This window comes from Candida oxycetoniae, assembly GCF_023343755.2.
Source record: "Candida oxycetoniae strain CBS 10844 chromosome Unknown scaffold55, whole genome shotgun sequence".
Taxonomy (NCBI): Eukaryota; Fungi; Ascomycota; class Pichiomycetes; order Serinales; family Debaryomycetaceae; genus Lodderomyces; species Lodderomyces oxycetoniae.
Window position 1 is genome coordinate 36,659 of NW_026055434.1, and position 15,783 is coordinate 52,441.

The 15,783-nt window shown below is 38.4% G+C and overlaps 6 protein-coding genes across 6 annotated transcripts; 2 read left to right on the forward strand and 4 right to left on the reverse strand. All coding sequences in view use genetic code 12, as the record gives it.

Annotated features, from left to right (window-relative positions):
* Positions 1 to 777: 777 nt before the first annotated feature.
* Positions 778 to 1,527, reverse strand: KGF56_002596 (uncharacterized protein; the record flags this gene model as incomplete). Its single annotated transcript, XM_049323843.1, has 2 exons — positions 778 to 963; positions 1,426 to 1,527. 2 exons carry the CDS (start codon positions 1,525 to 1,527, stop codon positions 778 to 780), a joined length of 288 nt encoding a protein of 95 aa, XP_049180346.1.
* A 109-nt stretch (positions 1,528 to 1,636) lies between these two features.
* Positions 1,637 to 1,942, forward strand: KGF56_002597 (uncharacterized protein; the record flags this gene model as incomplete). Its single annotated transcript, XM_049323844.1, has 1 exon — positions 1,637 to 1,942. The coding sequence occupies one exon, from the start codon at positions 1,637 to 1,639 to the stop codon at positions 1,940 to 1,942; it is 306 nt and encodes a 101-aa protein (XP_049180347.1).
* A 383-nt stretch (positions 1,943 to 2,325) lies between these two features.
* PUP3 (proteasome core particle subunit beta 3) lies at positions 2,326 to 2,946 on the reverse strand (the record flags this gene model as incomplete). The annotated part of the gene is made up of 1 exon (XM_049323845.1): positions 2,326 to 2,946. The coding sequence occupies one exon, from the start codon at positions 2,944 to 2,946 to the stop codon at positions 2,326 to 2,328; it is 621 nt and encodes a 206-aa protein (XP_049180348.1).
* A 218-nt stretch (positions 2,947 to 3,164) lies between these two features.
* On the reverse strand, positions 3,165 to 5,639 carry KGF56_002599 (Arf family guanine nucleotide exchange factor; the record flags this gene model as incomplete). Its single annotated transcript, XM_049323846.1, has 1 exon — positions 3,165 to 5,639. The coding sequence occupies one exon, from the start codon at positions 5,637 to 5,639 to the stop codon at positions 3,165 to 3,167; it is 2,475 nt and encodes an 824-aa protein (XP_049180349.1).
* Positions 5,640 to 8,669: 3,030 nt separating this feature from the next.
* PMT1 (dolichyl-phosphate-mannose-protein mannosyltransferase) lies at positions 8,670 to 11,249 on the forward strand (the record flags this gene model as incomplete). The annotated part of the gene is made up of 1 exon (XM_049323847.1): positions 8,670 to 11,249. One exon carries the CDS (start codon positions 8,670 to 8,672, stop codon positions 11,247 to 11,249), a length of 2,580 nt encoding a protein of 859 aa, XP_049180350.1.
* Positions 11,250 to 11,504: 255 nt separating this feature from the next.
* KGF56_002601 (E3 ubiquitin-protein ligase) lies at positions 11,505 to 15,143 on the reverse strand (the record flags this gene model as incomplete). Its single annotated transcript, XM_049323848.1, has 1 exon — positions 11,505 to 15,143. The coding sequence occupies one exon, from the start codon at positions 15,141 to 15,143 to the stop codon at positions 11,505 to 11,507; it is 3,639 nt and encodes a 1,212-aa protein (XP_049180351.1).
* Between the last annotated feature and the right edge of the window lie 640 nt (positions 15,144 to 15,783).

The window sequence follows — 15,783 nt, forward strand, 5'->3', positions numbered from 1 at the left end:
TATCGAGCGGTACTATCGAGCGGCACTATCTCGCTCTGCTCGATAGTCTATAGAGAGGATAGAGAGGGACTGAGCAGAGTATAGAGGGTTAGTAGTAGTTCAGTGAGCATCACTGAGTGGCACAAAAATAGTGTAGACAAACAATTAAAATGATTATGAGTCTGGAATTACTTTTTTCAAAACTCCGAAATTATTTAAATTCATTTAGTTTTATGTTTAGTATCTTAAAATGTTGGATTGCGAGAGAGAATCAGTCATCACAACAAACCCGTGTGTTTATCAAAAAAAAAGTGTTCACGTGGTCAATAGTAGTAGTAAAATTCCCGCTTTTCTGTTCAAGTAATTACCTTGAAGTATAGTATAACCCTAGATGTATAGAAAAGACCAAGATCACCAGAGGAGCCAAAACTACTCTGCCTCATTAACCAGAGGAGCCAAAAAATACTCTGCCTCATTAACCAGAGGAGCCAAAACTACTCTGCCTCATTAACCAGAGGAGCCAAAACTACTCTGCCTCATTAACCAGAGGAGCCAAAACTACTCTGCCTCATTAACCAGAGGAGCCAAAACTACTCTGCCTCATTAACCAGAGGAGCCAAAACTACTCTGCCTCATTAACCAGAGGAGCCAAAACTACTCTGATGCTCTACCTCATTTACCAGAGGAGCCAAAAAGTACTCTGGTGCTCTACCCCATTTATCAGAGTCGCATTTGGCTCCTCTGTTGCTCTGCCTCATTAACCAGAGGAGCCAAAAAGTACTCTGATGCTCTACCCTATTAACCAGAGGAGCCAAAACTACTCCGATGCTCTACCCCATTTATCAGAGTCGCATTTGGCTCCTCTGATGCTATACAGAAGGAGCCACTAGAGGAAGCTAAAAGTGATGGTTCAACATCTTCAGCATCTTCAGCACCAGCACCAGCGTAGCCTTCCTCTTCAGCACCAGCTTTGCCTCTTCTCGACTCGCAAAACAGGGATTCTAAAAAAACCAAACAGCGTGGCTAACCGAAGCCAATACATTTTTTTTAACTGAGCATTACAATTGTGTAAATAATAGAGGTTAGTGTAACTGTTTCTTTTGCAGTATTAGTCTCATAATAGTAGTCATAATTGATGTAGCAAACTCCATCTGATACTGAGGTCACAAGATTACAGATCTCAAAGCATTACTACTGCTACCTTATCTCTCTATAGTTTACACTACTCTCTGCTCAACTATTGAACGAAGCGAAATAGTGTCACTGCTCAATAGTGTCACTGCTCAATAGTGTCACTGCTCAATAGTGTCACTGCTCAATAGTGTCACTGCTCAATAGTGTCACTGCTCAATAGTGTCACTGCTCAATAGTGTCACTACACTCTATGTTTATGCTCCACTAGCTCGCTTCGCTCGCTAGTGTCACTGCTCAATAATGTCACTACACTCTATGTTTATGCTCCACTAGCCCGCTTGGCTCGCTAGTGTACTGCCTTATCTCTCTACAGTTTCTCTTGATATCAAATGAAAAGTCGTGTATTGTAATCATCAGAAAAATATGCAAAAATTGTCAAAAATCATCTTATAATCATGAATAGTCTTATGACAAACCCGTGTATTTCCAAGATTGTTACCTTGCCCCCTCCCACATCTCCACTATGCATCCACAGTTAGATAAAAATAGATTCGACACATGTGATAAACTAATGGACGCGCTTGAAGAATGTCATAGACAGGAATTTTTGAAACAATGTTTAGGACTATGTAATTTTGAAAAAGATCAACTTGCTCAATGTTTGCATTATACAAGAGTTAATGATGCTAAAGAGAGAATCAAGCAAAGTCGAGAAAGACAAGCTAAATGGGATAGGTCCAGAAAACAGAGAGAGGAAGAGGCATATGGTAAAAACGCATATTTGAAAAAAGTTATCGAAGTGGAAAAACAGAAAAAGAGCTCTGAGTAGTCAGGAAATGACGTCGATACTATCGAGCAGAGCGACACTATCGAGCAGAGCGAGATAGTGGAGCAACGCTTAGGAACTTGTTACAACACTATCGAGCAGAGTGAGATAGTGGAGCAATGCTTAGGAACTTGTTACAATAGGTTGTTACAACACTATCTCGCTTCGCTCGATAGTATTGCTTCGCTTGAAACCCCCCCTGTAAATAAATCAACCACCTCTTCAAGACCTCGCCAGTCACGTCTATATTTTAAATATACATTTCACTATGTTCAACTACAGAAAAAGAGCTCCGAGTAGTCAATTAATGGTGCAAGGATGATGTCGACGTCAACTGTATAGTCAGTGCTGCTCCACTATCTCGCTCCGCTCGATAGTGTCGCTCTCTAATCCTGCCTTGTTTTCAAAACCCGTTTCACAACTTTGTCCTTTGTGATGATATAAACAACACATCCCCACCCACTCAAAGCATCACGATCAACAGCATTTAACAACGCCTGACTAATAGTCTCAAACAATTGTTCTGGCTCCAAATCTGGCTCGTATAATCCTTCACACATACCATACAACTGATCAGTCGCAGTTCCAGAAACTATAAAATCGTGACTATAGTCAATACATCCAATCGAATCAAATCCGCATATAAAAGGTTTGTTATCCTTACTGCCCAATCCAGCAACAATAGGACTTACAAACCATGGTCCAAATCTTCGCTCGTATAATGTCGAACTGACGAGATTCGCTAATGTCAGCGGTTCAATCTGATGCTCTTCTCGTAATTTATACAAGTTGGTCTTGAATTTGAAAAGCTCATGAAGTGTAGTTACATCGGAAGCTAACCCCGTGAGCGCCATATACGATTTCTTCCCAAAGTCAAAGATTTTTTCAAAATGATTCGATACTCCAAGCGACTGTGAACCTAGACGTAAATCACTGGCAATGGCAACACAATCTTTGCCAATCATTGCAACTGCCGCACCTCCATTTATTGAGAACGGGTCGGACATTACTGAATCTGGAGTTTTTAGTTTCTTTGCTCTGTTCTTGGTTTGACTAAGATTGGTGGCAATTGGCAAGAATCTCTATATTCATATATTTTCATCATAAAGCCAAAAGGAAAAAGGAAAAATAAAAATAGTTGGAAATCATAACGCTACCATATGACATTCTAGATACATATATATATATATATGATACTACATGTTCGATCTTAATACAACAATACTTATATAACCACGGCGGAGACTTTGTTTTGTAAGTTTAGATTAGGCTTTTTAATACTATTAGCAGGGGAGTGCAATTCGACTTTAGTTACTTCGCTATCACCCTCATTTTCCCCCTCAGTTGCTCCACTTCCGCCTTTACTACTGCCTCTACTTCTCCCTCTTCTTCCTCCTTTTTTCTCATGTTCTTCTTCTTCTTCTTCTTCCTCCAGCTCTTCGGCTATTGCTTGCTCCATCATTGGTGTTTTCATAGGGGTGTTAAAGTTTGTTGTTGCAAGCAATTGAGCTATGGGGGATTCATTGTTTTTGTAATTGGATAAAGTGAATGTTTTTGGTGATTTTACCAATTTATAATCTTGAGTTAGCTCAGTTAGGTTTTTAAGTGACATCGAGGTTTTATATGTAGGTATTACTTGAGAAATATCCTTCATGTTGACAAATAATCTTTTGATCTCGATTTTGACAACTCTAGTTAGGTCGTCATCTTCTTCTTCATCTTCTAATTCCTCCTCCTCCTCTTCATATTCATCTTCATCCTCCTCTTCATCTTCATCCTCCTCCTCCTCCTCTTCTTCTTCATATTCTCTCTTTTTTCTTCTTCTTCTTCTTCTTTCTTTTACTGTAAATGTGTCTGTCTTTTTCTTCAGCTCATGGTCAAACCTTAATTGTAGAGCAAATCCCAACATGATTATATAGCTCCGATAAATTTGTAACTGATACTTATAAGTTTCAATCTTTAAATTGAAATTAGTTAAAACTCGATTATAATTAGACCCGCCATAATAACTCTTGGGTAGATTGTTAATAAACCTTTGCCTCATAGTAACAAAATCATTATGCGATTTCTTCAAATGATTGTAGTAATTCGAAGTCTTAACAAATTGTTTCATCATCCCCATTTGATTATTAACGTTACTTGATAAATTTACCCCAGCCACCAATGGTTCCCATTTTTGTATACGCTTCATCTTTTTAAACTTGTCTCTATGGGCAATTAAAAAATCAATGTTATTCCACCCATAATCTAATGAGGATACACTTTCTTCTAAAGGAGGTATCGCTGTTATTTTTGAGGCCCAAAAATTACAAGTATTGACAAACTCCAATGCAATCTCTTTGGTTCCAGCCTCAAATATAAATTTCTTAGCTAGTCGCTTTGATACTCTAGGAAATGTCAATGACCAAGATTTGCCGCTTTGACTTGTTTCCAATTGGGCAAATGAAGAACATAGACTATAACTACCAATCTTTGCTGCATTCCTCAACCAGTTTCCATCACCAACATCTTCATCTTCATCGTATTCAATCTCTTTTTGCTTTTTCACAATCTTGGGATCAAATGAGTATAATAAAATTTCACCCTTTGAGACAACAACAAAATTCTCAGTAGTCCTACTCTTTAATAGGTTTGAGTTAACTCCTATAGTGTTTCTATGCTGATGCTTGAATAAAGATAAAAAACGATTATTGTTATTGTTATTATTGTTATTAATATTTGCTGTTTGATGCTGATGGAAAGTAGAATCAGCTTCGTCAATTGAGTCATTATTCAATACTCTCAATTTCAATAACCCTTCTTTTAAGAAAGGGCTACCATTCAACTCAAAGGATTCTTCTTCGGAATCTTCAAAGTCGTATTGTGAAAACTCGTTGATATCAATATCAAGGGAATCAAAACTAGGGTTGTATAACTTGTCATTGCCATTACCATGGCCGATCAAAGCTCTTGCTAAACCGACTCTTTGTGGTATACGAGATTGTTCTGATGCATTAGTAAAAACTCTGTTTATGCCTAAAGAAGATCTTTTTGTGTCAACTGACCATATCGATGAAGCTGAGGATTGTCTTCTAAGTTCATGCTCCAATCCATGTTTACCTTTGCCATTGCTGCTATTGGCATTGGCATTGGCATTGACTTTGGCATTGACATTGACATTGCTCTTGCTCTCATCGCCAGTGCCTTTCAAGTGTAATTCGTTTTTCAACAAATCGTCATAATACATGGCCAATTCATTTTCAATAGTACATTTTTCAGTTATCGTAATCTTGCTCAGTGTTTCTTCATCTTGTAGTAAAAAAGTTGTAAACGTGTTCAGCACGAAATCAGCCTTACTTATTCTTGATCTCTTGCCTAGCTCGGCATTGTGCAAAGCTGTATTGAGAAGTATCAAACTGTACATTACAATATAGATCATTTCATAATTATTAGTTTTGAACTTATTCCTTGGATGCTGTTCCAAATATGAGTGGGCAAAAGAGCTCATGATCCTATCCAACTGCTGGCTTTCTGCTCTCATATGTAAGCGTTGACAAAGCATTCGAAGCGAAGTTAGGATATTCTCGGGGAAATCAAAACATCTCATATACTCTTCACGCAAGGAACATGATGCTGAACCAAGGATTTTGATTGTTTCCTCGGGACTGAACTTGTCGTGGTATAAATTTAGCGCGGTGATGGGATAAATCTCTAAAGTCATTTAATGGAAAAAGAGACTTGGGGGGAGGGGGGGTAGCACAAATCTGTATAAAAAGCTCTATAGCCTTGACCAAAAGTTGTAATAGCTCTGACCAAAAGTTGTAATAGCTCTGACCAAAAGTTGTAATAGCTCTGACCAAATCCTCTAGCTTTGACAAAGTTCTCTAGCTCTGACCAAATCCTCTAGCTCTGACCAAATCCTCTAGCTCTGACCAAATCCTCTAGCTCTGACCAAATCCTCTAGCTCTGACCAAATCCTCTAGCTCTGACCAAATCCTCTAGCTCTGACCAAATCCTCTAGCTTTGACAAAGTTGTTCTAGCTTTGACAAAGTTGTTCTAGCTTTGATATTAGCTAGAATTTGTTTCAACAAGGGGGAAAAACTCGAAATAGTTTAGTTTAAATTGGATCTAAATGTATAGAAAGAAAGGGAGCGGGAAAAAGTGAAAAATGGCCTAACTATGGAAAAACGAATTTAGAGGTTTAATGTATGCTCTAGTTTTCGCTTGAGAAAACGCCAGGTGTTGGGCAGTGGGGCCAGTGGGCAGTCGTAGTGAGTCGCTGTAGTAACAGTAATAGTGAGCAGTTTATTGTAATCGTCGTAAAATAATAAAACAGACGAAAAAATGACAAGGAAAAAAAAAACAAGACGAGTATTTTTTTCTTTATTTTCGTCTCTTGATGAGCTTGGTTAGGAGTAATTTGTTAAGGGGGGTCTAAAAAAGTCACTAAATGAAGATGGAGACGAAGAGGGACCCTTTTAATGGCAATTATATGTCAAGATAATAAAAAAGAAGAAGGACAAAAAAGGATTGAGACAAGGTCATTTAATGATTTGACGAAAATGAGGAATGTCATGAAAGTTTAGGTGGTAATCTCTATAGTATGTTACATTACAACTGTAAAATAAAATCTCAATGTGATTTACTTTATAGTGTTGAGATCTGGAAAAAAAAAGACGCCTTATGTAACATTAACAGGTACATTAGTCACCTTATAAATTATACTTTTCACAACACTATCGAGCAGAGCAGCACAACACTATCGAGCAGAGCGAGATAGTGCTGATGACAACTAGTGAGCAGAGCAGCACTACACTATCTCGCTCTGCTCGATAGTATTGATGACAACTAGTTTGATTTGATTTGATTTGGTTTGGTTTGGTTTGGTTTGGTTTTATCTATTGTGTTTATTATATTCAAGTAGTTTATAGTAGTGTGGAGTAGTTTAGAGTTTAACTCTATCGAGCAGAGCGAGATGTCTGTTACTCTTCTTCTGCCTTGTACATTTTCCTCCTTGTTTTAATTTGGTAACCCTAATCTTTTCCAAAAAAAGCTTAAATGAGAATCCCTCAACCATTTATGATCTGGTTATCAAGTTGAAAATAAACTTTATAGGATGTACACTACTGGATACTAGCGAGCGAAGCGAGATAGTGGAGCAGCACTTGACCGACACTATTGAGCACGACACTATCGAGTCGACACTATCAAGTCGACACTATCGAGCGAAGCGAGATAGTGGAGCACACTGACCATCACTATTCATACTGTCGAAACTATCGAGAAAAGCATGATTGTGGAGCACACTGGCCATTATCGACTCGCTTTGCTCGATAGTGGAGCACACTGCCCATCACTATCCATACTGTCGACACTATCTCGCTTCGCTCGATGGTGGAGCACACTGACTACACTGACACTGACTACGCTATCAAGCTCTACTATCTCGCTTCACTCGATAGTGTCAATCACGCTCTACTCAATAGCGTCGCATTTGCTGTTAATCTTGTACAACTATTTCCCGGGATGCTCTAGTGTAAATAACGGGGCGATAATATACGAATAGGTAGCGCGACCTTTTTTGTGCGGCGTTAACAAGAGGGGGCCCTATGAACAAGATACATTCAAGCTGAATACTCTTTTGAGTTTTATCGAGACTTGGATTTATTGAGAGCTGGATTTATTGAGAGCTGGATTTATTGAGACTTGGAGTTATTGAGAGTTGGATTTATTGAGAGTTGGATTTATTGAGAGCTGGAGTTATTGAGAGTTGGATTTATCAAGATTTTTAGTCTTATCAAGACTTTTTATTAGATTTTTACGTATATTTATCTTGTTCCAGTGACGAAAGAGAGTTCTTAAAACCAGTAGCTCGCGGCGCTCACGAAAATTATTATTATAATAATAGCTCTCTGGTCTCTAGAAGAGTAATAGTAGCTCTCTGCTCTCTAGAAGAGTAATAGTAGCCCTCTGCTCTCTAGAAGAGTAATAGTAGCCCTCTGCGCTCTTTAGGGGAAAGGTAATATTAGCTCTCTGCTCTCTCTAGAGGATAGGTAACAGTAGCTCTCTGCTCTTTCTAGAGGATAGGTAACAGTAGCCCTCTGCTCTTTCTAGAGGATAGGTATTAGTAGCCCTCTGCTCTTTCTAGAGAGGTATTAGTAGCCCTCTACTCTCTCTAGAGAGGTAGCAGTAGCCCTCTACTCTCTCTTGAGAGGTATTAGTAGCCCTCTGCTCTCTCTAGAGAGGTATTAGTAGCCCTCTACTCTCTCTAGAGAGGTAACAGTAGCTCGCTGGAGATAATAGGTCGCTATGCTCGTCATTCAATTTAGAACATTTCTTATACAGAACAACTCCAAACAGTCACCTATCTGAAGCCGATAATGCTTGTGTAGTCAGTGCTTCTCCACTAGCTCGCTTCGCTCCCTAGTGTCAGTCAGTGCTGCTCCACTAGCTCGCTTCGCTCGCTAGTATCGGTCGCGTCTACGTCCGCGCGTCGGCCCCCAGACCACACCTATATGCAGTACCACCAACTTTTAATTTTGTATTGTTGTCCACTTTGAAAGTTTTTCAAAAGGATTCCTTTAATATACTAGGTTTCTTTTGCCCCAAATAAACTTAATTGAAAAGAGACACTATTCTTTGACATCATATTTGGCTTGAAGTAAGATCTAAGGTAACCATCTCCTTCCGTCTTTCTTTGAAATTGTCCATTTTTCAAGTGAATTGGTGATTTACAAAGTTCAGTTCAGTATGAAACATAAAGCTGTCAAGCCGGTTAAAAAAACCAATTCTGGTGTTTCTTCATATACAGTTGAACCTGTATTTGGGAAAGGAGCTGTTCGTGACTATTTGATCACTGGTGTTGGTGTTACCAACAAGAAGCGGTACACAAAACAAGACTTTGCCCTAATTGCAATTCTAGTAATTGTTGGATGTTTTATTAGACTCGCTAAATTATCAATTCCAAATAGTGTCGTGTTTGATGAAGTGCATTTCGGCGGGTTTGCCAGAAAATATATCTTGGGAACCTTTTTCATGGATGTTCATCCTCCTTTGGCTAAAATGTTATATGCCGCAGTAGCAGCAATAGGCGGATTCAATGGAAAGTTTACTTTCCAATCGATTGGTGACCACTTCAAAGAGACTCCATATGTACTCATGCGTGAATTTCCAGCAATTTGCGGTGTAGGCGTGGTTGTATTATCCTACTTGACTTTGAGAGAATCCAACGTTCGACCATGGATTTGTTTCATCACTTCGTCATTGTTGTTATTCGAGAATGCCAATATCACAATATCAAGATACATCTTGCTTGATAGCCCATTGTTGTTTTTCATTGCAGCAGCCGTATACAGCTTCCAAAAATTGCAAAATATTGAGGCATTTTCTTATCTTTGGATAAAGTCATTGGTAGTTACAGGTATCGCCTTGGGATTGGCATTGTCGTCGAAATGGGTTGGTCTTTTCACCATTGCATATATTGGTGCTTTAAATATATGGCAAATGTGGTTACTTATTGGCGATTTGACGGTTCCAGTAAAGAAAATTTGGACACATTTCTTTGTAAGAGGCTTTGTATTATTGGGAGTCCCTATTGTTTTGTACTTGTCATTCTTTGCTATCCATTTCCGATTGTTGACCAAAGAAGGCGATGGCGGTGCATTTATGAGTAGTGCTTTTAGAGCAGGCTTGGAAGGTAACAGAATTCCAACCAATATTACTTCTCAAGTCGGTTTGGGCTCAGTAATCACATTAAGACACGTTGATACTCAAGGAGGATACTTGCATTCGCATGACCATTTCTACCCAGCTGGTTCAAAACAACAACAAGTAACATTGTATCCACATTTAGATTCTAATAACAAATGGTTGATTGAGCCTTTCAATGGTACTATCTACAACGACACATTTGTTCCCTTGATCAACGGAATGAAGATTCGTTTGAAACACGTCAACTCGGAAAGAAGGTTACACTCTCATGATGAGAAAGCACCGGTTAGTGAACGTGATTGGCAGAAGGAAGTATCAGCCTACGGCTATGAAGGATTTACAGGTGATGCAAATGACGACTGGCAAGTGGAGATTGTACAGCATAAAACTAAAGATCCAAATGCAAAGGTTTTTGTTCAGGCAATTGGTACCATATTCAGATTGAGACATGCAATGACAGGGAATTACTTATTTTCAAGTGAAGTGAAATTGCCAGATTGGGGGTTTGGACAACAGGAAGTGACCTCTGCATCACAGGGTAGAAGATCTTTAAGTTACTGGTATATCGAACAGAATGAAAATGCAATCTTACCAGCTGAACAGCACAAAATCATCAACTATCCAAAACTAACCCTTTGGGAAAAGATTGCAGAATCTCATAAAAAAATGTGGAAGATCAATTCTGGCTTAACGGATCATCACCATTGGCAAAGTGATCCGAGGGAATGGCCATTTTTGTTGAGAGGTATAAACTATTGGAGTAAAGAACATAGACAAGTTTATCTTTTGGGTAATGCAGTGACTTGGTGGGGTGCAACCTTGGCAGTGTTTAGTTTTATTGCATATACCATAATAACTTTGTCAAGATGCGCTTTAGGTAGGCCAGTTCCTACCAATAAGGAGGTATTCAATTTCAATATGCAAAATCTTAACTATGTAGTAGGTTGGAGTTTGCATTATTTACCATTTTTCGTTATGGGCAGACAGTTATTTTTACATCATTACTTACCAGCATTGTACTTTGGTATCTTGTCCATTGGCCAATTCTTTGAATTATTTGTTGGTTACTTTGCATCAAAATCTAAAATTGTACAACAAGTTGTATACTCGTTAATTGCCGGTTACCTTGTTTTGAGTATTGTGTTTTATATGAACTACTCGCCATTGATTTATGCTTCACCATGGACCAAGGCTAGTTGTGAAATATCGAAACCGTTCAAAGGTTGGGACTATGACTGCAACAACTTTTACAAGAATTTGGCTCAATACGACTTACCTGAAGTGATTGTCTCTTCTTCATCGGCAAAAAAGACAGTCCCAGCAGAAGCTAAACAAACTCCAAAAGCTGAAAAGAAATTGGCACAAGTGGAGCAACATTTGGAAAGCCCACCTGCTGAAAAGAAGGAAATTCCAAAAGTTGAACAACAATTGGCTCCTCCTGAGGTTAAAGCTGAAACTCCTGAAGCAAAAAATGTAGAGAAACCTATACTTGAAGAAATTCCATCAGATGAGAAGTCCTCTTCAGGTAAAGTAGAAAAAAGAGATGAAGTTGTTGAACCAGTGCAAGCTGCAGGAGAATCAGTAATAGTCGAAGAAGGTGTGTTGGAAAATTTTGTTTAAAAAGAACAGTCAAGTAGGTCTAAAAAGAAATACACATATATATAAATATATAAGTATATAAATATATAAATATATAGACATACATATGTATATACTTTATACAGCATGATTGGAATATTAACACACATAGTGATTTCAGTTATTTCAATTGTCAGTCTTACTAGCATACTCTTGAAAATTGCTCATAACTCTAGATTTCTTCAGAGACACAATCGACACAAACAAAACAGCTAGATAGTTTCATTTGTGTCTACGTCACTGCTCATCCTCATTAACAATGGCTCTTCCCTTGACGAATTTCTCCATTCTCACTTGGTCATTTAATGCAAGATAAAATTTCACAACACGAGCACAGGACTGTAGAATAAATAGCATCAAAAACGAAGCTAATCTCAGCATATCCTCATCAATAAACAACCTTAGTAATGATTTGACAATTATAATAAATACAGCATTTAAGAAAATTTGATAAACACCACTCCTTAACGAAATATAAGAAATCCTGAATTCCGCAACTTGATAAATGCCCACTGTGTAATACAAAGCTGGTAGTACAGTCCCCCATGAAGCAATAAAGTGGACAAATATTGCTCTATAACTTAGATTGAAAAAGGACACACCCCAATATTTGCTCATAATATCATCAATACAATATTTGTGCACATAAATAATCCAAAACGTCCACGAAAAAGCAAACAAGATATACCATAATGGTGATGTATTGAAAAACCTTACATTCGCATTAAATACACGCTGCACCACATTCATTTCAATTTCAGCTTCATTACCATTAGCATTATCATTATTCCTATTAATATTATTATTATTGTTGTTGTTGTTGTTGTTGTTGTTGTTATTGTTATTATTGCTACCATCAAACCTTTTATCTAGCTCGTCAAGTATTTTTATTTCCACAATGAGCCCAATGACCAAACTTAGCAGATCGGCTAATTTCCAATTAAAAGTTCCCATCAGTCCTGGAAAGACCAAGTTGGAAATATATACAAATATGTGTGTTGGGATGCAGCCAAGGAGTAAAGCAATAGCAACAATGGAAAGTATGAGTATTACTGAAAACACCCAGAGCATGAGTATTAATCCCAAACAACGAAGTTTGAAATTTGGCGGATGATAAACAACAGTATACGCGTCATCAGTGTTGACCTCGTCTTCGTCATCGTCGTCACTTGCTATTTCATGTGCATTTCTTTTTGAATCTTCCTCCTCTTTGATCTCCTCTAATAGCTTGTCATCTTTAGTAACAGAAACAAATAATTTTTTGATAAACTTTCTCGAAACTGTGTCGTTATCTGGTGCTCTCACATAGCTACCATCTGGGACAAAGCATGCATTTATTGAAGGATTGCTTTGAAAAATATTTTGTGCCTCCCAATAAGTGACAGGGCGGGAATAATCAGGACGAGCCAGCCCATATAGTCTTTGAATCCAATTTCGATATATAATGTACCCCCTCTCATGCAGAATTGGTTTTCCCAAAATGAAATGTGATAGTCTCAACTTATGCGCACTAATCTCAAAAGCTCTAGTCCAATACATTTTCACATACTTTGTGATGATAGGTTGCTTCTCAATCAATAAGGAGCTCAAACCAGATAACAGAAATAACGTTGTTCTTGGGAAAAACTGAATTGGCAAAAGAATATTATACTGGCCGTTACGTGATGTGACCAATAATCTCAAGCCCCAGGTGACTCCACCAATTCCAACAAGAATAAAGGCAGTATAAACCTTGGCACTCAAGTATGTTCGCGACAATTGCAACCTCATTGGTTTGATTAGGGCATCATGTATCAATCTTGCGTTTTGATCATCAGGAGATCGAATGAAAAATAGCACACCGGGACGTAATATTTTGGATCGCACCATACCAATAAACAAAGCAAAGGCCAACATGTATGCGGTACCACATGCCCAGTGGAATAGCATCCTCAACCATTGCAATTGAATGAATTCGCTTGATGAAGTTGATAGCAACAGTTTCTGGCTTGTTATTGGAGCTAAACAAAAATCGATCAAGTATCCACAATACAATGGAAAGATAAATATTTCGATCCCAAAAATGATGAAAACTTTAGCAGTGGAGCTTATCTCAAAAAGAATTTTGTAAGCTCTTCTCGAAGTTCCAGTGATTGGTTTGGTTCCGGAAATCAATAAATTCATAATTCTGTAAATTGCACCACAAATGAGACTATAGCCAATTCCAAGTATCAAGAACCTTTCTAGTACAATGTATTGCTGTGTAGTTCTAAAAAATATATTACTAAATGTGGAAAGACTTGGATTAACGATGTACTCAACAAGCAACGAGTATAAGGCATCAATATGTTTGTAATTAGTCTTGAATGTAAAAATGGGTATTTCTGGTATCCAACCGCCCACTACCTTAAGAAGAATCCCGGTAACATAAACAAAAACATTTCCCAATATGTGCGGAATCACGTAAATGAAGAACAAATATGCAGAAATTATAGAGTCGCATAAAACCATGAGAAATAATGGCGTTTTGATATTCAAGGTAAATCCAAAAATTTCCAAAAAATCACCAATGGCACCATTATTGCCATGTTCGCCATCAATTTGCTCACCTGGCTCGCCATCTTCATCATCTTCATCCCCTTCTTCTTGGCGCACCCGTACATCATCATCATCTTCTTCTTCTTCTTCTTCTTCTTCTTCGACTAATGCGTCATCACCAAAAACAAGATTTTCAAGCAAACGATTCCTACGCTGCGCTATTGCCTGTTCCGCTTCATGAACTTCTCTTTCATCGTTATTCAACACTTCTACATCGTTTTCTGGACGATGATTATAATGCACGTTGGCTTCTTCTTCTTCTTCTTCCTCCTGCCGCTGTTGCAGCAGAAATTGTTGTTGCAGCAGAAATTGTTCTTGTTCTTGTTGTTGCAGCAACAGTTGTTGTTGTTGTTGTTGTTGTTGTTGCAGCAGCGGTTGTTGTTGTTCTTGTTCTTGCTGCTGCTGCTGCTGCTGCTGCCGATTTTCCTCATCTGCATTAAACAACTCTCCGCGGTTTATTGCTCTTCTCAAATTTTCTTCAATCTCCATGTTAGCTTGATCGCCTTGATTTTGTAATTCATCGATTGCTCTAGTCAAATAATCCAATCTTCTAATGTTTGAAGCCGGTTCGACTTGTGCTCTTGCTTCTCCACCATTTCTTTCTTGATTTCTCAACCCCTCCAATGCATTTTGCAACATATCGACCAATCTAGTCTTGGGCTCTTTGCCGATCCTTTTGTTTAGCATTTTCAAATACCCCTCATCGCGTATAACCCATTCTCTCTCTACAAACAATGCAACGTGTATAATCAATGCAATTATCAAGTACCTCAAGCCACTGAAATAAGTATAGCTAAAAAACACCTTCAACTGGACCAAAGATTTGAGCATTGGTGTAGCCAGATCTGCCAACGCCGCCAGTATGTCATACTCACCAAAAAGCAAAGCATTCAAGAATTGGGGGTTGTTTGCCGGGAAACTGCCATCGATGGCCCATGTGTACATTCTTCCACAAAACTTCCAGAATATCGGTACTTGGATGAAAATGCATAGTATATACAATGAGATACTGATGCTCTTTACCACGGTAGACGATATGATTTGAATAAACTTCTGCCATACTAGACGCAACGGGATCTTTCTCGGCATATTTGGATCAAATATCAACTTGAAACGGTACGGTGTATCACAAATGTCGCATTTTTCGTTTCTCGACTTGTTTGAATGTTTGAGCCACTCAAGAAGACAATCTTGATGTATATACTTGATCGATCCTCGACATTTACAAGGATAGTACAAGGGCTGTGACGCAGTGGCTTCGCCTCGACATATACGACAACTATGTTCCGAATCTGCCATACCAACTTCTTTGATCACCAGATTTCACCAGATTTCACCAAATGCAATAAAAAGTTATCTATAATCTAAGCCCTTAATATACCCTATTCTACCCTAATATTCCCCTTTATACCCTTATATCCTTATCACCTATCCCCTCGTTTAAAAGAAATGTATTACTCGTTTCATCGCTTTCAGTGTTTCAGGGGAGCCCTTTTTTTGGGGGGGGCATTTTCAGAGATTTTGGGGGGAATTGCACTACCTTGTTAGGTAATAAGTTGAGAGTAGATTATATAAGAAAAATGTCTAATGGAGATGTAATGTATTTGGTAGATTATGTAATGTATCATGTAGTTTTTATTGATAAGAGTAAGAATGATTATGAAAGAATGATGTAATGGGATAGTGGGTTGATTATGTAAACACTAACAACACTATCGAGCACAGCGAGATGGTGTTGTAACAGGCTAGTCGATGTATACTATCGAGCACAGCGAGATGGTGTTGTAACAGGCTAGTCGATGTATACTATCGAGCACAGCGAGATGGTGTTGTAACAGGCTAGTCGATGTATACTATCGAGCACAGCGAGATGGTGTTGTAACAGGCTAGTCGATGTATACTATCGAGCACAGCGAGATGGTGTTGTAACAGGCTAGTC